This window comes from Hemitrygon akajei, chromosome 28 (genome assembly GCF_048418815.1).
Source record: "Hemitrygon akajei chromosome 28, sHemAka1.3, whole genome shotgun sequence".
NCBI lineage: Eukaryota > Metazoa > Chordata > Chondrichthyes > Myliobatiformes > Dasyatidae > Hemitrygon > Hemitrygon akajei.
Genome location: NC_133151.1, coordinates 40,758,098 through 40,783,141, shown reverse-complemented (window position 1 = coordinate 40,783,141; position 25,044 = coordinate 40,758,098). Strand labels below are relative to the sequence as shown.

Genomic DNA, 25,044 nt, shown 5'->3' with positions numbered 1-25,044 from the left:
TGACCATGGTCCTATGCAGCTGCAACATAACCTCTTGGCCTTCTTCCTGTGACCTTTGATGCCCCAACTAATCAAAAATCTGTCATCCTCCACTTTAAATATACACAATGACAGACAGACTTTATTGATCCCGAGGGAAATTGGGGTTCGTTACAGTCGCACCAACCAAGAATAGTGAAGAAATATAGCAATATAAATATATAAATAATTAAATAATAATAGGTTCATTATGCCAAGTGGAAATAAGTCCATGACCAGCCTATTGGCTCAGGGTGTCTGACACTCCGAGGGAGGAGTTGTAATGTTTGATGGCCACAGGTAGGAATGACTTCCTATGACAATCAGTGTTGCATCTCGTTGGAATGAGTCTCTGGCTGAATGTACTCCTGTGCCTAACCAGTACATTATGGAGTGGATGGGAGACATTGTCCAAGATGGCATGCAACTTGGACAGCATCCTCTTTTCAGATACCACCGTCAGAGAGTCCAGTTCCACCCCCACAACATCACTGGCCTTACGAATGAGTTTGTTGATTCTGTTGGTGTCTGCTACCCTCAGCCTGCTGCCCCAGCACACAACAGCAAACATGATAGCACTGGCCACCACAGCCTCGTAGAACATCCTCAGCATTGTCCGGCAGATGTTAAAGACCTCAGTCTCCTCAGGAAGTAGAGATGAGTCTGACCCTTCTTGTAGACAGCCTCAGTGTTCTTTGACCAGTCCAGTTTATTGTCAATTCGTATCCCCAGGTATTTGTAATCCTCCACCATGTCCACACTGACCCCTTGGATGGAAACAGGGGTCACCGGTGCCTTAGCCCTCCTCAGGCCCACCACCAGCTCCTTAGACTTTTTCACATTAAGCTGCAGATGATTCTGCTCACACTATGTGACAAAGTTTCGCACAGTACCCCTGTACTCCGCCTCATCTCCCTTGCTGATGCAGCCAACTGTGGCCGAGTCATCAGAAAACTTCTGAAGATGGCAAGACTCTGTGCAGTAGTTGACGTCCGAGGTATAGATGGTGAAGAGAAAGGGAGACAGGACAGTCCGCTGTGGAACCCCAGTGCTGTTGACCACTCTGTCTGACACACAGTGTTGTAAAACTCCACAGCCGGCTGTGGGAACAAATTCCACAAATTCACCACCTTCTGTTGAGACTGAGGGGAGATTTGACAGTGGTGTATAAAATTATAACGGGTATAGATAGAGTGAATGCAGGCAGGGTTTTTCTACTGAGGATAGGGGAGAAAAAATCCAGAGGATGTAGGTTAGGGGTGAAGGGGAAAAGTTTAAAGGGAGAATTGGGAGGGCTTCTTCACACAGAGGTGGGAGGGAGTGTGGAATGAGCTGCCAAAAGAAATGGTGAATGCGGGCTCTCTTTTAACATTTAAGAAAAACCTGGACAGGTACATGGATGAGAGATGTATGGAGGGATATGGTCCAGGTGCAGGACAGTGGGACTAGGCAGGAAAATCGTTCAGCACAGCCAAGAAGGGCCAAAAGGCCTGTTTCTGTGCTGTAATGTTCTATGGTTCTATGGTTCTGTTCTAAGTGGATGTACCTCTGTTCAGAGGCTGTGCCTCTGGTCCTAGACTCTCCCACTATAGGAAACATCCTCTCCACATCCACTCTATCTGTGTCCTCTGGTCCCGGACTCCCCCACTATAGGAAACATCCTCTCCACATCCACTGTATCTGTGTCCTCTGGTCCTAGACTCCCCCACTATAGGAAACATCCTCTCCACATCCACTCTATCTGTGTCCTCTGGTCCTAGACTCTCCCATTTATAGAAAACATCCTCTCCACATCCACTCTATCTGTGTCCGCTGGTCCGAGACTCCCCCACTATAGCAAATATCCTCTCCACATCCATTCTATCTGTGTCCTCTGGTCCTAGACTCTCCCATTTATAGGAAACATCCTCTCCACATCCACTCTATCTGTGTCCTCTGGTCCTAGACTCCCCCACTATAGGAAACATCCTCTCCACATCCACTCTATCTGTGTCGTCTGGTCCTAGACTCTCCCATTTATAGAAAGCATCCTCTCCACATCCACTCTATCTGCGTCCTCTGGTCCTAGACTCCCCCACTATAGGAAACATCCTCTCCACATCAAATCTAACTGTGTCCTCTGGTCCTAGACTCCCCCACTATAGAAAACATCCTCTCCACATCCACTCTGTCTGCGTCCTCTGGTCCTAGACTCCCCCACTATAGGAAACATCCTCTCCACATCCACTCTATATGTGTCCTCTGGTCCCGGACTCACCAAATATAGGAAACACCCTCTCCACATCAACTCTATCTTTCCTCAACCATAGGAAACATCATTCCCATGTCCACTCTATCTTGGCCTTTCAACATTTGATAGGTTTCAATGAGATCCCCCCCCCCCCCCCACCCTCTTCCTTCTAAATTCCAGAGTGTACAGGCCCAGGGCCATCAAAGGCTCCTCATATGAAAACCCTTTCCAGCCTGGTATCATTCCCGTGATGCTCCACTGTACCTTCTTCAACGTCAGCTCATCCTTCCTTAGGTAAGGGGCCCAGAATTGCTCACAATACTCCAAGTGAGGCCGCACCAATGACCTATAAAGCCTCAGTATTACAACCATTTTTTTATCGTCAGTCCTCTGATGTCACTGACTTAATGAGCTCATTCAATCATGGGCTTGCTTGATTCTGTTATGGTTATTATTGTATTATGGATTTATTGAGTATGTCTGCCAGAAAATGAATCAGGGTATTTGAACGCAAGATTATGGTGAACGATGCTCGCCACTAGATTGTCAGTAATCAGATTGAGTACAGTTGCTGCAGGATCCTGTCGCATGTTGGATCGTCTCGGGCTTTGTCTTGGCAGTTTCTCCATCGATCGTCTTGAATTTGTTGGTGATGTGTTTTTGATATCTTTTTGTGTTAACCACCTGGTCCTGTATGGAACTTTTCAGTTACTGGGAAGGGGTCTCCAACTCTGAGCTGCCTCCTTGTCGACACCTAGTCTGCTCAGATGGTGGGGATGTCTTCAATGGAGAGCCATGCTCTTCCGCTGGTGAACGGTGTCTTTTGTAGAGATAATCTCTTCAGTGGTTTGGGTTGTGCTCTCATTTAGTTTAGTGATGTGTCCTTCTTATTTCATAAATGCATATCTTTGTGTTGCGTGCAGATTGCTGTTTTCGTTGATGAAAGTATATCTTTGGACGTTTTATCTAACTGTTGGGTAAATCTTTATCTGTCTGTTACTCCTCTTCCTCCTTCTGCCCGAGGTAGCGTTAACCGAAGTGTTGTCGGGTGTACATAGTGTTTTCTAAAACTTGTCATTCCAGTCCTTATTTTTCCCTGTGAATTTTGCAGACCAAGATATTATGCCAAAAGATTATATTAATGTGGGTGAAAGACTCTGGCTCTGTCGGCTGTGTAAGTCCAGTGAAGACAATCTCTGGCCCCAGCAGACGTCTGAGATAGAGGTGGGAGCCCACCCAGAAAACCCTTGTTTGTCAGGGTACTGCATGATTCGTTACCGTTACAGATAAGTGCCCAAGAAATTGCAGACAGTACACCGCTTACAATTAAAGGATTTAGCTTTATGATTCTGGATTTGACTGAAGGGTTATTAAGGAAAGAGCAAAAAAGGGCCCATTTTAATGGAACAGGCTAATTTGCTCAAGTACGAGCTCACAGATTCCCCTTCGCTGATCCTCCTTCGCTCTTCCCGGGCTTCCTCGAATCATGGCCCCGCTCTGGATCGACTCCTACGACCTCTTCTCCCCGCCGTCTTACCCCTTCATCTCCTTAACAAAAGACCCCAAGCCCCACATTAGTGACCTCACTAGAGAAACCTCCCCTTAACCCGGCCATTCTCACCGGATGCACACAATTCCCCTCTCTCTCATCTTCAACAGTAGCAAAAAGAGGCAGCTTGCACAGAGTCAAATGCAGAACAGTAAAACAATGCGAACCAGTGCATTACATGGGTGTAGCGAAAGTGCTTTTTGCCTTTATTTACTGTTAAGCTCTGTTTGGTAGATTTCCTTAAGTCTCCAGGTGAATTCTGTCAAAAGGTTTTCCTTTCTCACAGTATGATCTATTTTCTGTTGTTTGCTGATATCCCGGATACTGAAATGTCGGCCGTATGATATCCTGTTACTCTGTTCCCTATTCTGGACAATTAATCTCATTCTCAGCATTTCCCTCTCTTTTCATATTTGCCGAGTTTGCTGTTCTTTTGCACGTTGGTTGTTCGTCCTGTTGGGGGTGGGGGGGGAGATCTTTTGTGGATTCGGTTGTGTTTCTTGTATTGACTGTGAATGCCCACCACAAAATGAATCTCGGGTTGTATGTGGTGGGTGGCTCAAATCTGATAATAAATTCACTTTGGCTAACACGGGAGGGCACAGTTTTAAGGTACAGAGGGGATGTCAGGAGTAAGTTCTTTTACGCAGAGAGTGGAATGGGCTGCCGGTGACGGTGGTGGAGGCGGATACGATAGGGTCATTTAAGAGGCTCCTGGATAGGTACATGGAGCTTAGAAAAATTGAGGGCCATGGGTAACCCGAAGGAATTTCAGAAGTGAGTACGTTTGGTGCAGCATTGTGGGCCGAAGGTCCTGTATTGTGCTGTATGTTTCTAATGAGGCTCTAAGTTTCTGGTGGTTCCTCTTACACCTCCTTGTTCAAGAAACGATGAGTTAAAGCAAGAGAATTCAAACAGGGTCCAGAGAGTCTCTGAGCGTCCCGCCGGGCTCCATCTTACAGAGACCTTACAAAACCTGACAGGGAACTGTAGAAGTTGCCGAGAGGCTCTCCCGCCTTGTGGTGTTCACCACCACCATTGTAGACAAAGGGCCCGAGGCATTTCCGAGGACCCCTACCTCCCACTCCGCTGCCGCCAGGAAAGAGTCACTTTAGGAGGGCCAGTCAGGGTAGGTCTTACACAGAGAGCGGTAGGGTCTGAGGGTAGAACAGAGGCATCTGAGAGTACAGAGAAGGAATGCTGGGGTGGGTGGGCGGGTACAGACACACCCAGCCCTGAGACACCAGGCAGGGTCATTTGATTCCAAACAGTTGGTTTATTCATCATTACAGAATGTCTCTCTGGTGCTTCCCACTCCCTCCCCTCTCCCTCCCCCTTTTCCCAACCATGATTCCCCTCTCCCTGCCCCCTTCCCACTCTCAGTCCACAATAGAGACCCAGATCAGAATCAGGTTTATCATCACTCGCTTATGCCATGAAATCTGTTGTTTTTGTGATAGTGCAATACATACAGTGCAAAAGTCTTAGCCTATACAGGTGCCCAGGACTTTTGCACAAGTCTCTCCATATGATGTCACTTTCCCATTCAACCAAAGGGCAGTAGCTAATGGCCGATCCAACTCCACCTTCTCTGAAAGTGGTCACACTTGTCCATAGGACTGTCCAGGAAGCCTACGGCAAGCTCGTCTTCCTTAAGTACAAGAGTCAGGAAGTAACGTTGCAGCTTTCTACAACCCTAGTTGAGTAACTTCTGGAGAAATTCCCTTCAGTTCTGGCCTCCCCTCTGCAGGAGGGATGAGTTTCACAAGGGTGCAGCCTGGTTTCGAGGGCGTGTGCCATCCTGAGAGGCTGGACAAACAGGTGGTTTTCCCTGGAGCGTCGGAAGCTGAGGGGAGACGTGACAGAGCATGGCAGCACAGGGCAGGCCCTTCGGCCCACAATGTAGAGTCAGCCTCTAAGCTTTTCTAACACTTTCCATGTGGAGGACAAAGAGATAGTGAGTGAGGGACTGCCGAGGGCTACTGACTCAGAGATGCCTCTTCCACTCCACACCCCCTCCCCCTGATGCTCTGGAGTGGGAGAGAGAGAGGGGTGGACGGCGGGCAGATAGAGTAGGCAGCTGTTAACTTTTCATCATGTGTTTATGTTGAGAGGGGGAAAATTTGAAGGAGATGTGTGTGTGTGTGTGTGGTGTGTGTGTGTGTGTGTGTGTGTGTGTGTGTGTGTGTGTGTGTGTGTGTGTGTGTGTGTGTGTGTGTGTGTGTGTGTGTGTGTGTGTGTGTGTGTGTGTGAGTGTGTGAGTGTGTGTGTGTGGAGGAGGGAGGTGTGGTTGGCCATTCTATCCCATCATGGCTGATATATTATCCATCTCAAGCCCATCTCCTGTCTTCTCCCTGAAACGTTTAACACCAATCTAATCAATAACTTATCGACCTCCGCTCTAAATTCACTCAGTGAGTTTGCCTGCACAGTGGACAGTGGTAACGAGTTCCATGGCTCCTGGGGCAGAGCAACATGGACTCCTGATTCAGTAGCGAGGGCCGAGGAGAGGGGTCACTAACGTCCTGAGCAGCTCGGGATGGCGGGGGAAGTGGGGCGATGACGGGTGACCGTTGGTGGAAGGGGGAAGTGGGATTGTAACATTGTTCAGGACCTTATCAGTGCGGGGTGTCCGTTGGACGGAGGGGTGATAGGATCAGATGGGGGGGGAAGGGGCCAGGCAGGGACTATAAGAGACGGTGGACGGTTCACCACAGCGGCTGGAGTTGTCCGAACGAGTGTGGTGAGTGAGCACGCTGTCAGGACTGGCCGGTGTCCATCCTTGGAGAGACTGGCTTCCTGGAACGGGGACAGTCTGAAGGGAGGGGCGTAGGATGTCCATCTCCCTCTCAGTCATTCACCGTCCCGGGAGAACTTTGAGGGCTCCCCTCTCCCCCACCCACAACACCCTCCGCTCCGCCAGCCCAGTCCAGAGAGGCGCTCCTGGTGTCAGTGCTGAGGGAGGCGCCGGTGAGGAGGGATCTCTGCACCGGAGGTGGGGATTAAGGGAGATCTGCCCTCCCGGAGAGTCAGGGAGATGGGAACACCGCACTGCGGGAGGGGCAAATGAGGAACGATCTCTGTACTGTGTGAGGGTGGGGGAGCAGTGCTGGTGAGGGGCGAATCCGCACCATGGGAAGGGTTTGAGTGGGAGGGGACGGGAGGGAAGGAGGGGGTTCCTAATGGTCAGAGGAGTGATGATGGTTCTCCATTCTGAGGCAGGAAGGTCTGCGCTGTGGGGAGCGGTCAGCAGGAGGCTTCACACTGCGGTGGGGTGGTACGCAAGGGGGCGACCCTTGTGCAGTTTTCCGAGCCACCCACTGGTTCTAAATTGTTTTCTCACTCTCACCCCGACTCCAGATCCTGTTCTGTTGTCCGGTATCGAGTGCGGATATCAGAATGTTCCGGCTCCTCGTCGCCTGCCTGGTGGCGACCCAGCTCGTCCCGTCGCGGTGCTCCTCCCTGGCGGTTCTGCCAGATGATGAGGAGGACGAGGAGATGGTGAGTGAGGCGCGCTGACCCTGAGGTCCCCTCGGCCGTTTCGGAGCGGGACGTCGGGACCCCGGCGGACGCCCTCTCCTACGACTGGGGACACCAGGCAGCCGAGGCGGCTCCTGAACAGGGAGCGTTGGTGATGGAGCGTCTCAACGCTGCGGGTCTCGGAGGGACAGGCCATTCGGCCCAACCAGTCGCTGCTGACCACGCTGCCTGCCTTGCGTTCGGTGCTGACCCATCCCGGTCCCTCCTGACCATGGATGTGTCAAACTGCCCTGGGAGTAATCCGGCTCACCCTTACCTCACCCGCAGCTCGTCCCATGATTCAACACCCCCTGTGTGTAGAAGTTACCGCCTCCCACCCTTTCCCTTCCTGTCGCTCGGCCGTGTGTAGAAGCTGCCGGAACAGGTGGACGAATGATCGGGATGGTCGAGTCTGTAAAAGGGGGCGGGACCGGTGGGACCTTTGCCTTCACTGGCCGAAGCCCAGAGGAGCAGAGCGGGTGCGACCACATCTAAATCTAGAGGAAACACCAGCTGGGGGCCAGAGCTTCAACCCTGAGCCCCGCCCTGCTCCTCACCCCACAGTAAGGGTGTGTCCGTACTGGGGAGCGGGCGGTCGGGGGCGGCACTCACTGGTCAGGGCTGGGATGCCCTTCACAGCGGTTCCCACCGACAAGGATTAAGGGAAGCAGATTCCCGACTAACGGAACTTCTTCCGTCCCCAGTTCCAAATGCGATCCGATTTCGAGGAGTTCAAAGTGGCTTACAACAAGAGTTATGCCGGAGAGGAAGGTGAGGGGAGCCCGGCTCATTCTGTTCCGGAAAGGGATGGGGAGAATGGGGTTGGGCAACGGGAGTGGGGAGGGAGAGAGGGGTGGAGGAACGGAGGGTTCTACTGGGCACCAATACCCACTTCTACACCCCTGTCAGGAGATGAACTCTCCCCCACTCCCTCTTTCTCTGTCCTGCTCTCTCTTACACATTCACCCTCTCCTCCTCTTCCTCCCACACTCATTCTCTTCCATCACTTTCTCTCTCTTTCTACACACACTTTCCATCTCTCCTCCTTATTTCTGTCTCACACTCTCATCCTCCCTCTTCTCTCTCTCCCCTCTCTCTCTCTCTCTCTCTCTCCTGTCTCCTTACACACTCCCTCTCTCCCCTCTCTCTCTCTCCTGTCTCCTTACACACTCCCTCTCTCCCCTCTCTCTCTCTCCTCTGTCTCCTTACACACTCCCTCTCTCTCTCTCTCTCTCTCGGCAGAAGAAAATCGCCGTTTCCAGATCTTTGTGGAGAACATGAAGAGAGCGCAGATGTTTGAGGAGGACGACAAAGGAACGGCCGAGCATGGAGTCACCAAATTCAGTGACATGACAGGTACAAACCCCCCTCCCCCTTCCCCCTCCCCCCCCCCCCCGTGCCGCTCTGGGAGAGTCTGGTCCACATTCGCACAGCACAGCACCTGCTCTCTCTGCCAAATGGCCTGTGCGAATTTGGACCTGCCCTTCAGCCCGTTGAGCCGGTTGGTTCATTACAGTGGTTCACACACACGTACCTCTCTCTCTCTCACTCTCACACACGGATCTCTCACATACACTCACGCACACATCACCGGAGACCAGGATCGAACCCGGAACTCTGGATCACTGAGGCAGTGTCTCAACCCTCTGCGCCACTGCGGAACAAAGGAACTCTGTTTGGTAGCACTCTCCCTGTTGCCGTCCCCACAGACGCTGTGTGACAAGCTGTGATTCCGGAATCTGCCGTGTTCATCCGAGAGGATGTAGCGGAGTGCCGCAGGGTGCTGTCTCGATGAACAGTATTACATGTCAGGAGAAGTTGCCCAAACTTGGGTTGATTTCTCTGGCCGCAGTTCATAAAGTTACGAAGTATAGCCCGGGGTAGTGACTGGTGGTTCTGTTCCACGGCTACACGGGTCAAATAGAAGAGGGAGCATCTTTAACACCAGGCTACCCAGACAGCAACATCTTTGAGAAGGGCTGAAGGGAAAAGTTTAGGGGAGATGTGAGGGCAGATATTTTACACAGAGAGTGGTGGGTGTCCGGAATGGGCTTGCAGGAGCAGCGGGAAGCCGGTACCAAATCGGCATGTCAGCGGCATTTAGACCTGCACAGAATAGAGATGTGGATCCCGTGCAGGTAGATAAAGAGAGTTGAACTTGGCATCAGAGTGGGCACAAAGAGGGTCGAAGCACGGGTTCCAGTGCAGTACATCACAAGCCCGGCATTCCCAGGCCCACCAGCCATGAACTTTGACCCACACCGCTACGGCTCCAAAGGAGTTGTCCGCGCCTGGGCAGAAACGGTCGATAATTCTAAAATGAAACACTTCTTTCCCCGTTCCGCAGACGAAGAATTCAATCAGTTCTACCTCAACCCGGTAATGATGAACGACTCGTCCTGGATGGAGGAGATGGCTCAGATACCTGTGGCCGAACCCCTGCCAAAATGTCAGATAAGACGCCGATGCGACTGGCGTCAACAGAGAGCAGTAACTCAGGTCAAAAACCAGGTAAGTTCCAACTTCTGATACAGGACTTCCAGAGTTTCCTGCAGTAGGTGAGTCTATGACCAGAGGACACAGATAGAGTGGATGTGGAGAGGATGTTTCCTGTAGTGGGGGAGTCTAGGACCAGAGGACACAGATAGAGTGGATGTGGAGAGGATGTTTCCTATAGTGGGTGAGTCTATGACCAGAGGACACAGATAGAGTGGATGTGGAGAGGATGTTTCCTGTAGTGGGGGAGTCTAGGACCAGAGGACACAGATAGAGTGGATATTGAGAGGATGTTTCCTATAGTGGGGGAGTCTAGGACCAGAGGACACAGATAGAGTGGATATTGAGAGGATGTTTCCTATAGTGGGGGAGTCTAGGACCAGAGTACACAGATAGAGTGGATGTGGTGAGGATGTTTCTTATAGGGGGGGGGGGGTCTGGGGCCTGAGGGCGCAGCCTCTGAATGGAGGGGCGTATATTTAGAACAGGGATGAGGAGGAATTTCTTTTACCAGAGCTGGCGAATCTGTGGAATTTGTTGACACAGACAGCTGTCGAGGACAAGTATTTGAAGCAGACGTCGGCAGGTTAGTCAGACTGTCAAGGGTTACGTGAGAGGGCTGGAGAATGGGGATGAGAGGGACAACAAATCAGCCATTGAGGAAGGGCGGAGCAGGTCCGTGGGCCGAATGGCTTAATTCCACTCGTATGTCTGAGGCTCTTATTACTCGGTGTGTTGACGTGGAAGAAAGTACGAGAATAACTGCGCAGAATAGAGTGTAACCGTCACAGTGTGCACAGACAGGATCCGGAATGGAACAGGGAAGGTCGAGTGAACTTGCGGAGTGGGTGGAGGCTGGGGAGGGGGACAGATTGCGGTGACGGGAACAGACAAAACATATGTATGTTGTCATCTCCCCCCGCAGGGGAGGTGCTCTGCGTCTTGGGCTTTCGGGTGCGTCGCCAGTCTCGAGTCGCAGTGGTACATCAAGACGAAAGTGCTGAACGTCCTCTCGGAGCAAGGTAATCCCGCGGATAGCACCTCTCCCCCACCCCCTGGCGCTCCGGAGCGTGATTCGGCCCAACCCCAACCACACACACACACACACACTCACCCCTCACACACACACTCACCCCCCCCCACACACACACACACACACACTCAGCCCTCACACACACACTCACTCCCCCACACACACACACACTCACCCCTCACACACACACTCACCCCACACACACACACACACTCACCCCTCACACACACACTCACCCCACACACACACACACACTCACCCCTCACACACACACACACACTCACCCCTCACACACACACTCACCCCCCCCACACACACACACTCACCCCTCACACACACACACACACACTCACCCCTCACACACACACACACCCTCACCCCACACACACTCACCCCCCCCCACACACACACTCACCCCTCACACACACACACACACACACACACACACTCACTCCTCACACACATACTCACCCCACACACACACACTCACCCCCACACACACACACACTCACCCCTCACACACACTCACCCCCCCACACACACACACTCACCCCTCACACACACGCGCGCACGTACCCAAGCACACACTCACCCACACACACACACAATCACCCCACACACACACACTCCCCCCCACACACACACACACTCACCCCTCACACACACTCACCCCCCCACACACACACACTCACCCCTCACACACACGCTCGCACGTACCCAAGCACACACTCACCCACACACACACACTCAATCACCCCAAACACACACACTCTCACACACACACACACACTCAACCCTCACACACACACACTCACCCCTCACACACACGCGCGCACTTACCCAAGCACACACTCAACCACACACACACACTCACCCACACAAACTCACACACACACACAATCAACCTACACACACACTCAACCCTCACAAACACGCGCGCACTTACCCAAGCACACTCACACACACACACACCCTCACCCCACACACACTCACCCCCCCACACACACACACTCACCCCTCACACACACACACACACACACACACACACACTCACCCCTCACACACATACTCACCCCACACACACACACTCACCCCCACACACACACACACTCACCCCTCACACACACTCACCCCCACACACACACACACTCACCCCTCACACACACGCGCGCACGTACCCAAGCACACACTCACCCACACACACACAATCACCCCACACACACACACTCCCCCCCACACACACACACACTCACCCCTCACACACACTCACCCCCCCCACACACACACACTCACCCCTCACACACACGCTCGCACGTACCCAAGCACACACTCACCCACACACACACACACAATCACCCCAAACACACACACTCTCACACACACACACACTCAACCCTCACACACACACACTCACCCCTCACACACACGCGCGCACTTACCCAAGCACACACTCAACCACACACACACACTCACCCACACAAACTCACACACACACACAATCAACCTACACACACACTCAACCCTCACAAACACGCGCGCACTTACCCAAGCACACACACTCACATATACAGTCACACACTCACACACACACTCACCCACACAAACTCACACATACAGTCACACATACACACACACACTCACCCACACACACTCACACATACAGTCACACACTCACACACACACTCACCCACACAAACTCTCACACACACACAATCAACCTACACACACACACACCACACACACACTCAATCCTCACACACACTCAATCCTCACACACACGCGCACACTTACCCAAGCACACTCACCCCTCACACACACACTCACCCCCCCACACACACACACTCACCCCTCACACACACACACACACACTCACCCCTCACACATACACACACACACTCACCCCCCCACACACACACACTCACCCCACACACACACCCACACTCACCCCCCACACACACACACTCACCCCACACACACACACACTCACTCCACACACACACACACACTCACCCCTCACACACACACTCACCCACACACACACACTCACCCACACACACACACTCACCCCCCCCACACACACACACTCTCACCCCTCACACACACACTCACCCCCCACACACACACACTCACCCCTCACACACACACACAATCACCCCAAACACACACACTCACACACACACACACACTCACCCCTCACACACACGCGCGCACTTACCCAAGCACACACTCAACCACACACACACTCACCCACACAAACTCACACACACACTCACCCACACACACACACACTCAACCCTCACACACACGCGCGCACTTACCCAAGCACATTCACCCACACACACACACTCACGCATACAGTCACACACTCACCCACACAAACACACACACACACTCACCCACACACACACATACAGTCACACACTCACACACACACTCACCCACACAAACACACACACACACACACACGCACAGACACATACACACACACACACACACACACACACACACACACACACACACACACACACACACACACACACACACACACACACCTCATTCCTGTCGCCGTGACCAATGTCTCCTCTGGTTTCGGTCCACAGAGCTCCTGGACTGTGACAGTTACGACAAGGGCTGTTTAGGTGGTTATCCCTTCACCGCCCTCGCCGCTATACAACGTCTGGGTGAGCATGCTCTCTGTCTTTCTGCCGTATTAAGACTGGTTCACTGCACGGAAAGCCCCACTGGTAACACGGAATCACGAACCTCTCCCCGAAGCAGGCCGAATCGCCTACTCCTGCACCTACTGTCTATTGTCCTCCCTCTGTAGCATCGAAAGCCCTTGAATAAGGCGAGGGGGAGGCCGTTATCTACTGTCCCCCTCCTCATTCTTACTCCTTCCCAACCTTCTGATCTCAAATCGGCCTCCCCATCCACAATTCCCGCTGCCTCGACGAAGCAACCAGGATAATTAAGGACCTCTCCCATCCCAGTTTCTTTTCCACCACCCACCACCCCCCCCCCCCCAGACAAAAACAGGCAGAAGCCACAGCAGCTGACTGAAATGTATCACCAGGCTCCAGGATGGCTTCCACGCTGTTGCGACGAGCTCTTGGTCTCCCTCCTCGTGGTCCGTGCTCTCGATTTGCCTCCCCACCCAGCACTTCGTCAGTAACTGCAACACTTCGTTTTATTTTTATTTCCACGGCGTGGAGGAAGCCCTTCGAGCCGCGCCGCCCAGCAACTCAACCCGAGACTAATCACGGGGCGATTTTCCACTGCCCACCGAGCGAGGAAACCAGCGCGCTCGGGCCGAACATTGGACCACGGGAACGCGCTCGCTGCTTAAAGGCAGTGGGGGGAGTTGAACCCGGACCGGGAAGCGCCGTGTTAACCACTGCGGCTCCGCTCTGCCCTGCGTCAGTTTCATTCTGTTCCCTCAGTGTAGTTCCGTATGGAGTGATCTGTCTGGATGACACAAGCTTCTCACCGTGCCTCCTGACCACAAGATATCCTGCAGATGTGGGAAGTCGAAATGCTAGAGGAACTCAACAGGTCAGGCAGCGTCTACAGACAGGAACGAATTGACCATTCCCAGACCTGCTGAGTTCCTCCCGCGTTTGAGTGCACTCCTCATTGTAGCTCTTTACACGTGACCATCGGGTATCAATAACCCAAAACTGGATGCACGCCCATTCACTTATCCCACCCACAACCCTTCCCTGCACCCCCTCGTGGCACTGATGTCAGGTCCAGAGTGACACTTTGACTCCACGGATGCTGCCTGACCGGTGGGGTGTTACCAGCCGGTGGGGAACGGGCTGTTCCTGCGATGGAGGACGGAGATTTTAGGGGAAGGGCTTTGGGGAAAGACTCATTCAACCTGAGATCACAGATCGCCTCTGGTGGGGGTGGACCCCGAGGCAATCTGGACTGGCGAGGGTAGTTGGATGGTCGCTTTATGATGCAGAGCGGCTTGAATAACAGGGCTGAGGGTGGGGTGGGGGCTATCGGCCTTTCGATCGTGATGGACAGAAAGATAGAAAGTATAAACAGGTGAGGGGAAGAGTGAGGCAAGATCTGGCAGCGGACAGGCGAGGGAGGGGGTGATAGTGATAGGGGGAGTGAACGGGGGGGGGGGAAGAGTATAGCGACAGAGGCGGGGAGTTGATGGGAGGAGGTGACGGAGGACGGCATTATAAAGTGCCCGGGGTGGGGGAGGTGTTACCGGGGTGAGCGTAGGGCCAGAGGCTGTCCCGTTGGCTGTGGCTCAGTGGGTAATGAGGCTGCCCAACAGCTCCAGAGAACAGCGTTCATCGGAAGGGGAAACGAAGGGTGGAAGGGAAGCAGATTACCTGCTACAGGAGAGTTAAAGATGGAGATAAAACTCAGGCGGGTAGGACCATCTTGTGGCAAGTGTTTTGAGATCCCTGCCAGGGGTGGTGGTAAAGGCTGATACATTCGGGGCATTTAAAAAGCTCTTAGATGAGAGAAAATGGAGGGTTGTGTGTAAAGGGAGGGTTAGATTGAAATTAGAGTAGGTTAAAAAGTTAGCTCAAAGCCGTGGTCCTCCCTGTGATCCAAACATGGAGGCAGGGGTGAATCTCTGGAATTCTGTCCCCCTCAGGGTTGTGGACGGTCGGTCTGTGGGGAGGCGAGGTGGAATTGAAGAAGAGGGAGTTAATCCTGCTTTCTGTTAACAGGGGGGTTGATGTCTCAAAGGCAATACCCCTACAGGGCCAAGAGGTGTACGTGCAGGCAGGTACGCCAGCAACGTGTCGTCAAGTTTAAGTACTACCGATGCATCAGACCTCATGAACAAGGCGAGTATCCGGGGTTTAGAGTGTGAGGAAGGGGGGTAAAAGCGCGGTGCCTCTCGCTCTCGAGTTCTCTCCCCCTACACATACCCGACTCGACGAGAATGGTGGAGCGGGGTGGGGGGGGGGGGAGTGAGGAGAACTTTATAAACCGGGTCGATTTTGCCGTCCTGCACACTTCCGGATCCCGCCAGAGACAGGAGGGGAGGGCGTGACCGGTAGTCGGTTTGATGTGGCAGGTCCGTGGGTTCGCTGTGGAAGCCGCTTTACGAGGTCCAGAGGCTGGCCCGTTGGCTGTGGCTCAGCGGGTAGTGGGGCTGCCCAACAGCCCCAGAGAACCGCATTCCATCCGATCACTAGCGCTGTGTGTGTGTGTGTGTGTGTGTGTGTGTGTGTGTGTGTGTGTGTGTGTGTGTGTGTGTGTGTGTGTGTGTGTGTGTGTGTCTGTCTGTCTGTCTGTCTGTGTGTATCTGTGTGTTTGTGTGTGTGTGTCTGTGTGTGTGTGTGTGTGTGTGTGTATCTGTCTGTCTGTGTGTATCTGTGTGTTTGTGTGTGTGTGTCTGTGTGTGTGTGTGTGTGTGCGTGTCTGTCTGTCTGTGTGTGTGCATGTCTGTGTGTGTGTGTGTCTGTGTCTGTGTGTGTCTGTCTGTGTGTGTGTGTGTCTGTCTGTCTGTCTGTGTGTGTGTGCGTGTCTGTGTGTGTATGTGTGTGTCTGTCTGTCTGTGTGTGTGTGTGTCTGTGTCTGTGTGTGTGTGTGTGTGTGTGTGTGTGTGCGTGTCTGTCTGTCTGTCTGTGTGTGTGCGTGTCTGTGTGTGTGTGTGTTTGTGTGTGTCTGTGTGTGTCTGTCTAACTGTCTGTGTGTGTGTGTGTGTGTGTGTGTGTGTGTCTGTGTGTGTGTCTGTGTGTGTGTCTGTCTAACTGTCTGTGTCTGTGTGTGTGTGTGTGTGTCTGTGTGTGTGTGTGTGTGTGTGTGTCTGTGTGTGTGTGTGTGTGTGTGTGTGTGTGTGCGTGTCTGTGTGTGTGTGTGTGTCTGTGTGTGTATGTGTGTGTGTGTCTGTGTGTGTGTCTGTGTGTGTGTGTGTGTGTGTCTGTCTGTGTGTGTCTGTGTGTGTGTGTGTGTGTGTGTGTGTGTGTGTGTGTGTGTGTGTGTGTGTGTGTGTGTGTCTGTGTGTGTGTGTGTGTGTGTGTGTGTTTGCGTTAGGATGTCAGCTTTCGTTTCAGTACTAGAATATAAAAGAAGGGGGTAATGTTGAGGCTTTATAAAGCACTGGCGAAGCCTCACTTGGTGTATTGTGAGGCTTGGTGCTTTGGGTCCCCTATCTAAAAAAGGATGTGCTGACACTGGAGAAGATTGAAAGGAGGTTCACGAAAATGATTCCGGAATTGAAAGGTCTGTCGGATGAGGAGCGTTCGGCGTCTCTGTACTCACTGGAATTGAGAAGAATGAGGGGAGACCTCATTGAAACCTATCGAGTGGTGAAAGGCCTCGAGAGAGTGAATGTGGAGAGGATGTTTCCCATGGTGGGAGAGTCTAAGACCAGAGGACACGGTCTCAGAATAGAGAGGCATCGTTTTAGAACGGAGAAACTGTAGGGTCAGGTTTCCCTTCTTTTTAACGCATCCGGTGTGCGGGTGAGGCTGGGAATGACGGAGGGAGGGGACATGTGAACAAGCTAGATAGGAACTAGGGGCGAGGTGGGGTTTGGGATTGCGGGGAGACGGGGCGCAATTCGATAGGCCAAAAACCCTGCAGTGTAAATCCGCGAAAACGTACTGTCTGCGCGGCGTTCAAGCTGAGGGGTGGGGGATAGAATGGTGGGAGACGGCCTGAAGGGCCACGTCTCTCCTCTTTGTGACGTTTCACTTTTTCTCCTTCAGTAATGAAGAGGTGGGTGGTCACAAGAGGGCCCATCGTCGTCTCAGTAAATGCGGACCTGCTGAAAGTAAGTGCATTTGGAACTGCTCATCGCTTCTTCCTAAGAAGGTTGGCGTCATTCAATGTCTGTAGTGAGATGCTGAAGATGTTCTATAGGTCAGTTGTGGAGAGCGCCCTCTTCTTTGTGGTGGCGTGTTGGGGAGGAAGCATTAAGAAGAGGGACGCCTCACGTCTTAATAAGCTGGTAAGGAAGGCGGGCTCTGTCGTGGGCAAAGTACTGGAGAGTTTAACATCGGTAGCTGAGCGAAGGGCGCTGAGTAGGCTACGGTCAATTATGGAAAACTCTGAACATCCTCTACATAGCACCATCCAGAGACAGAGAAGCAGTTTCAGCGACAGGTTACAATCGATGCAATGCTCCTCAGACAGGATGAAGAGGTCAATACTCCCCAATGCCATTAGGCTGTACAATTCAACCGCCAGGACTTAAGAACTTTTTAAAAGCTATTATTAATGCTTTTTGAGATAGTGATTTAGATGCATATCATATTTTTTTTACTGAGTTAAGTATTGTATGTTATTAGTTTTGCTACAACAAGTGTATGGGACATTGGAAAAAAGTTGAATTTCCCCATGGGGATGAATAAAGTATCTATCTATCTATCATCTATCTATCTTCTCTCGATGTACGAAAAGCGTCGAGATCCCCATTCACCTCTGGGAATCTACTGGGCCCCGTCCTCTAAACCCTGACGCAACACTCTCCCCTTCTGCGACCATTTCTTCCCCTCCCCACCCCGCACAGATGCCACGGGACCGCTGCTGGTCTCCACGGCTTCGATACAGTCCGGCAGCGCTGTCGAGCGGGACTCGGGTGGCGTCCTCAGGGAAGCCAGAGTTTAAACGCGACGACTGTGTCAGAGAAACCCAGCCCTAGTGTATACTGGAGGTGCTGCCTCAAGACAGCAACATTCACCGTGAAACTGGCGCGGTGAGATGAGCGCCGGGCTCGGGAACGTCCAGAGACGGACCGCTCCCGAGCGCGCTCTCCATCCGAGCCGGGTTGATGTCGAGCTCGCAACTCGACCTCGTAAAAAAACACACTGCCCCCTCCAGCTTAAATTCCCAGATGGAATATTGTGGACGGTCAAATGCCCAAACATCGCCCACCATCCCTGCACATGAAACGACAACTTAATGGGAGTTTTAGGGTTTTTTAAGCAGTCAGCACTGAATATTACGAATCATACTTTCAGGCCGTCAAGCTCGGACGCTTTCGGCAGCAAAGTAGGACCTCCATTTCTGGGGGTGTAGATGGCGCTGTTGAAAGCTTATGTCAGTAACTTCCACTCGGTTTTCACTATGTCAGTCGTGCAATCCCGGGTGAGCCTCAGGAACTCAGATGTAAATACTCTGGAGGTTCTCCCCAACTCTCTCTCTGTTATCTCTATCTATCTCTCACTCACTAGAGGACCCCCCATCTCTCCCTGTTCTCTCTCTCTCTCACTCGCTCACTAAAGGTCCTCTCCCAACTCTCTCTCTCATCTTTATTGGAAATTGTTGGAAGGAGTGCTAAGAGATAGGATCTACAAGTATTTAGATAGGCAGGGACTTATTAGGGAGAGTCAACACGACTTTGTGCGTGGTAGGTCATGTTTAACAAATGTATTAGAGTCTTTCGAGGAGGCTACAAGGAAAGTGGATGAAGGGAAGGCAGTGGACGTTGTCTACATGGACTTCAGTAAGGCCTTTGACAAGGTCCCGCATAGGGGGTTAGTTAGGAAGATTCAGTCCCTAGGTATACATGGCGTGGTAGTAAATTGGATTAGACATTGGCTCAGTGGGAGAAGTCAGAGAGTGGTAGTGGAGGATTGCTTCTCTGAGTGAAGGCCTGTGACTAGTGGTGTGACACAGGGATCAGTGCAGCGTCCATTGTTATTTGTCATCTATATCACTGATCTGGATGGTAATGTGGTAAATTGGATCAGCAAATTTGCTGATGATACAAAGATTGGAGGTGTAGTGGACAATGAGAAAGGTTTTCAAAGCTTGCAGAGGGATCTGGACCAGCTGGAAAAATGGGCTGAAAAATGGCAGATGGAGTTTAATACAGACAAGTGTGAGGTATTGCACTTTAGAAGGAAAAACCAAGGTAGAACATACAAGGTAAATGGTAGGACACTGATGAGTGCAGTAAAACAGAGGGATCTGGGAATACAGATATAAAATTCCCTAAAAGTGGTGTCACAGGTAGATAGGGTCGTAAAGAGAGCTTTTGGTGCATTGCCCTTTATAAATCAAAGTATTGAGTATAAGCGTTGAAATGTTATGGTGAGGTTGTATAAGGCGTTGGTGAGGCCAAATTTGGAGTATTGTGTACAGTTTTGGTCACTGAATTACAGGAACGATATTAATAAGGTTGAAAGAGCGCAGAGAAGGTTTACAAGGATGTTGCTGGGACTTGAGAAAATGAGTTACCGAGAAAGGTTGAATAGGTTAGGACTTTATTCCCTGGAGCGTGGAAGAATGAGGGGAGTCTTGATACAGGTATATAAAATTATGATGGATATAGATAGAGTGAATGTAAGCAGGCTTTTTCCACTGAGGCTAGGGGAGAAAAAAACCAAAGGACATGGGTTAAGGGTGAAGGGGGAAAAGTTTAAAGGGAACATTGGGGGGGGGGCTTCTTCACATAGAGCATGGTGGGAGTGTGGAATGAGCTGCCAGATGAAGTGGTAAATGCGGGCTCAATTTTAACATTTAAGAAAAACTTGGACAGGTACATGGATGAGAGATGTATGGACGGATATGGTCCAGGTGCAGGTAGGTCAGTGAGACTAGACAGAAAAATGGTTCAGCACAGCCAAGAAGGCCGAAAGGCCTGTTTCTGTGCTGTAATGTTCTATGGTTCTCTGTCTATCTCTCTCACTCAGTAGAGGTCATCTCCCAATTTACCTCTGTTCTCTCTCTCACAGGCACTCACTAGTCCTCTCCCATGACTTTCTGTTGTCTCTATCTCTCACTCTCTCTCACTCACTCACTGGAGGTCGCCCCCCTCTCTCCGCGTTCTCTCACTCGAACCCTTCAGCGTGGAAACAGCCCTACAGTCCAGCAAGTCCTTACCATCCAATCTCGTCACTCCGGGCCATCTCTCTATTTGTATGCCTGTCCACGTGTCCCATGGTTTGGCCCATTTTGGCTCCGAATGCACCTCGCGTTCCCATTCCCGGGGCTCATCCCCGATGCTGAGCGAGCTCCCGTCCTAACCGACAGGACGTGAGACCGTGTGCGAAGAGTACGCCTATCTTTTCTCGCTTTCCCATAGACCTACAGGGGTGGAATAATCCGTGCTAGCGCATACAGGTGCCCTATGAACAGGCTGAACCTCGTCGCGTGCATTGTGGGATACGGCTACCGTGAGTACCACCTCCCGTCTCCGATCAGCGGGGCGCTGTGCCGTGGGCGGGGCGCCGTGTCGTGGGCGGGGCGCTGTGTCGTGGGCGGGGCGCCGTGTCGTGGGCGGGGCGCTGTGCCATGGGCGGGGCGCTGTGTCGTGAGCGGGGCGCCGTGCCGTGGGCGGGGCGCTGTGCCATTCCTCATGTCCGAGAATCAGAGACCTTTACTAATTGTCCATCTCTGTATCCTACTCCCTGCGCATCCCCCCCCGCCCCCCCCCCCACGCACTGCGAGTATTCGCACACGGCGACCAGCACCTCGACCTTACAAGACCATAAGACGTAGGAGCAGATTTAGGCCATTCGGCCCGTCGAATCTACTCCGACATTCAAATGTGGCTGATTTATCATGACTCCCAAACCCATTCTCCCACTTCTCCCCGACACCCATACTAATAAGCAACCTGTTGAACTCTGCTTTAAATATCCCCATTGGCTTGGCCAATCACCACACTCCGGATAAATCAATTCCTCCTCATCTCTGTTCTTCACCGATCCCATTTGCCTGCACTGGCCTCCTCTACCTCCGTGATACAACTACTTGTCCAATGCTGTTACAGTATTTTCGTCCAAGGGAAAAATTCCCTCCGGATCCCCTTCACCCTCCCGCCTTCCACCTTGCGATGCAAACAGAGTCTTCGTTTAATGGCAACGCGCATAGACACACAGTGGCAAGAGCGTATCTGCGCGCAACAGAGCCCGGGTCCAGGAGCGAGGGTTGTTCCACATTTAAACGTTAAATTCTTTCGATTATAGATTCATCTCTGATTAATGCTCGGTGTTACTTATTCCCATCTAATCATTGAATCTTTTCCTAGATGCCCCCGTCCACCACCCAGAGTAAATCTCTCTGACTTCTCTCCCATTCCTGGTTCCCCACGCCCTCGGCGTGCCCAGCAGTGGTTCCCCTATGAACAACATCGAATGCCGGGTCTGAGACTCTCCTACCTCCGCACGCCGTGCGTCGGGTCCCTCTCTACTCCAGCACCCGTCCCCTGGAGAACGGACCAGCGTCGCGGGGCTCAGCGTGTGAGTGGGGGGTGCGGCCGCTGAATCGGAGGAGAAGCTCACTCCGTCCGTTTTTCGATTTTTCAGAAAAGGGGACGTCGTACTGGATCGTCAAGAACAGCTGGGGACAGAACTGGGGTGAAATGGTAAGTTTTTCAAGCTTAGAAGTCAGAAAATTCCGTGCAGGATGAGATCCCATTCACGCTTCGCTACACAAGAACTCACTAACCTCTTCCATTCCACTTTCCGTGACAGGGATATTTCCGCCTGTACCTTGGGGAACAGTGCTGTGGAGTGAACCGCTTCCCCATGGCCCCAGTTGTTTAAGTCGAGCGCTCTGGGCGCGTCGCTGCAGCCCTGGGCGATCGGAGGCGGCGAGGCGACGGGAAGAAGCTCCTCCACCTTTGCAGCTTGGCATGGCGTTTCTGCACAAATAGGACCCATTCCAACACACACACCATCAGGTACCCACCCCGGCCCATTTCTACCCAGCCCCATTCCAGTCACTCGGCCACACTGAGCAGCATCTTCGGCTCTCTAACAGACCCCATGGCCGCCCCCACCGCGAGTCCGATCCGCTTAGACTTGTCAGCAGACTCCACCCTGCTAGGGTGAGCCCTGGTATGGAAGGCTACCCCGTCCTCTCAGGGAGGCACCGGTCAGAGACCCCGAGCTACGTAGAGAGTGGAATAGGCGGCCATGACGCCGTCCATCGGGAACGCTTGTGTTCACTGGAGTGGTTTGGTCTTGGGAGAGGCGGGTCCCGTTGGAATTCTGGCTCAGTGGAAGGGATGGGTTCAAGGCATCAATTTCCTTAGATCACGGGGCTGTCAGTTGGAATGTTTCCGTTTGGAATGAATGGATTCCTTCCCAGAGCTTTTCCAGTGGAACACTTTTCCTTGGGAAGGGATTGGTTCATTTCCCTGCTGTTTTCCACCCTGACCTTTCTGTGGTTGAAGAAGCTCTGCAATTTTGTGGCTTTTGCAAAGACTTAATAAAATGACTTGAAGCATCACTCTGACTGGTTGAGTTTGTCTGGCGCTGCCTCCGGGAAACAATCCTCTCCTTCCTCAAACACCCGACACTCCCCTCTCCCGCTTCTGACCTCCAGTGCGAGCAACCCAAGACACTGTCAGCCACTTCGCCTCAGACCACTTGCCTGCGTCACCTGTCCCCACTACAATAACACCCGTCATGCTGGCTCACGACAAATACTCACGGGAGCTGAGAAAAATCTGTGGGGAACAAATTGAACCCTATTAAATATGGAAAGACCTAGAGAGTCAGAACATGTAGAGGATGTTTCCTATAGTGGGGGAGTCTAGGACCAGAGGACACAGATAGAGTGGATGTAGAGGGGATGTTTCCTATAGTGGGGGAGTCTAGGACCAGAGGGCACAGATAGAGTGGATGTGGAGAGGATGTTTCCTATTGTGGGGGAGTGTAGGACCAGAGGACACAGATAGAGTGGATGTGGAGAGGATGTTTCCTGTAGTGGGGGAGTCTAGGACCAGAGGACACAGATAGAGTGGATGTGGAGAGGATGTTTCCTGTAGTGGGGGAGTCTAGGACCAGAGGACACAGATAGAGTGGATGTAGAGAGGATGTTTCCTATAGTGGGGGAGTCTAGGACCAGAGGACACAGATAGAGTGGATGTGGAGAGGATGTTTCCTATAGTGGGGGAGTCTAGGACCAGAGGGCACAGATAGAGTGGATGTGGAGAGGATGTTTCCTATAGGAGTATAGAGGAGGAGTATAGGAAACTGATACAGGACTTTGTGATATGGTGCAACTCAAACTACCTGCGTCTCAATATCACCAAGACCAAGGAGATGGTGGTGGACTTTAGGAGATCTAGGCCTCATATGGAGCCAGTGATCATTAATGGAGAATGTGTGGAGCAGGTTAAGACCTACAAGTATCTGGGAGTACAGTTAGACGAGAAGCTAGACTGGACTGCCAACACAGATGCCTTGTGCAGGAAGGCACAGAGTCGAATGTACTTCCTAAGAAGGTTGGCGTCATTCAATGTCTGTAGTGAGATGCTGAAGATGTTCTATAGGTCAGTTGTGGAGAGCGCCCTCTTCTTTGTGGTGGCGTGTTGGGGAGGAAGCATTAAGAAGAGGGACGCCTCACGTCTTAATAAGCTGGTAAGGAAGGCGGGCTTGTCGTGGGCAAAGTACTGGAGAGTTTAACATCGGTAGCTGAGCGAAGGGCGCTGAGTAGGCTACGGTCAATTATGGATAACTCTGAACATCCTCTACATAGCACCATCCAGAGACAGAGAAGCAGTTTCAGCGACAGGTTACTATCGATGCAATGCTCCTCAGACAGGATGAAGAGGTCAATACTCCCCAATGCCATTAGGCTTTACAATTCTACCGCCAGGACTTAAGAACTTTTTAAAGCTATTAATAATGCTTTTTGAGATGGTGATTTAGATGCATATCATATTTTTTTTTACTGAGTTAAGTATTGTATGTAATTAGTTTTGCTACAACAAGTGTATGGGACATTGGAAAAAAAGTTGAATTTCCCCATGGGGATGAATAAAGTATCTATCTATCTATCTATCTATCTAGTGGGGGAGTCTAGGCCAGAGGACACAGATAGAGTGGATGTAGAGAGGATGTGTCTGGTAGTTCAGAGCGTACACCCTCAGAATAAAGGGACGCTCTTTAGAACGGAGACTGGGAGGAATTTCTTCTCCCAGAGGACGGTGACTCTGTGCAATTCCTGGTTACGGGAGACTTTGGTGTCGATGTCACTTGGTGTAAATCCGGCAGTAGTTGATGGATTCTTGACTGGTAAGGTCATCGAAGGTTATCAGAAGGGCAGGAGAATGTGACTAGGAGGGATAATAAGTCAGGCATGATGGGATTGGTGGAGCAGGCCTGACTGTCCGAATGACCAAGTTTGGTCCAGGTCCGACGCTCTTTCCGGTTGATATAACGAAGGCTGACACTGTAGTGTCAAAGTTGAGTTTATTGTATACACAGGTATGTGTGGGCACCGATACACTGGAAATCCTTTCGGCAGCAGCAT

General features: G+C 51.9%; 1 protein-coding gene across 1 annotated transcript; it reads left to right on the top strand.

Annotated features, from left to right (window-relative positions):
- Window positions 1-6,469: 6,469 nt before the first annotated feature.
- LOC140717821 (cathepsin F-like) lies at window positions 6,470-23,013 on the top strand. The gene is made up of 12 exons (XM_073031543.1): window positions 6,470-6,540; window positions 7,158-7,298; window positions 8,021-8,087; window positions 8,559-8,672; window positions 9,664-9,827; window positions 10,738-10,834; window positions 13,446-13,526; window positions 15,546-15,665; window positions 17,538-17,602; window positions 20,861-20,951; window positions 22,086-22,144; window positions 22,254-23,013. The coding sequence occupies exons 2-12, from the start codon at window positions 7,197-7,199 to the stop codon at window positions 22,323-22,325; spliced, it is 1,032 nt and encodes a 343-aa protein (XP_072887644.1). The 5' UTR covers window positions 6,470-6,540; window positions 7,158-7,196; the 3' UTR covers window positions 22,326-23,013.
- The last annotated feature ends 2,031 nt before the right edge of the window (window positions 23,014-25,044 follow it).

Excerpts from the sequence above, each read along its gene's own strand:
- LOC140717821 (XM_073031543.1), top strand. The coding sequence starts at position 7,197 with ATGTTCCGGCTCCTCGTCGCCTGCCTGGTGGCGACCCAGCTCGTCCCG. Across the intron at positions 13,527-15,545 it reads CGCCGCTATACAACGTCTGG|GGGGGTTGATGTCTCAAAGG; the intron begins GTGAGCATGCTC and ends TTCTGTTAACAG. Across the intron at positions 22,145-22,253 it reads GACAGAACTGGGGTGAAATG|GGATATTTCCGCCTGTACCT; the intron begins GTAAGTTTTTCA and ends TTTCCGTGACAG.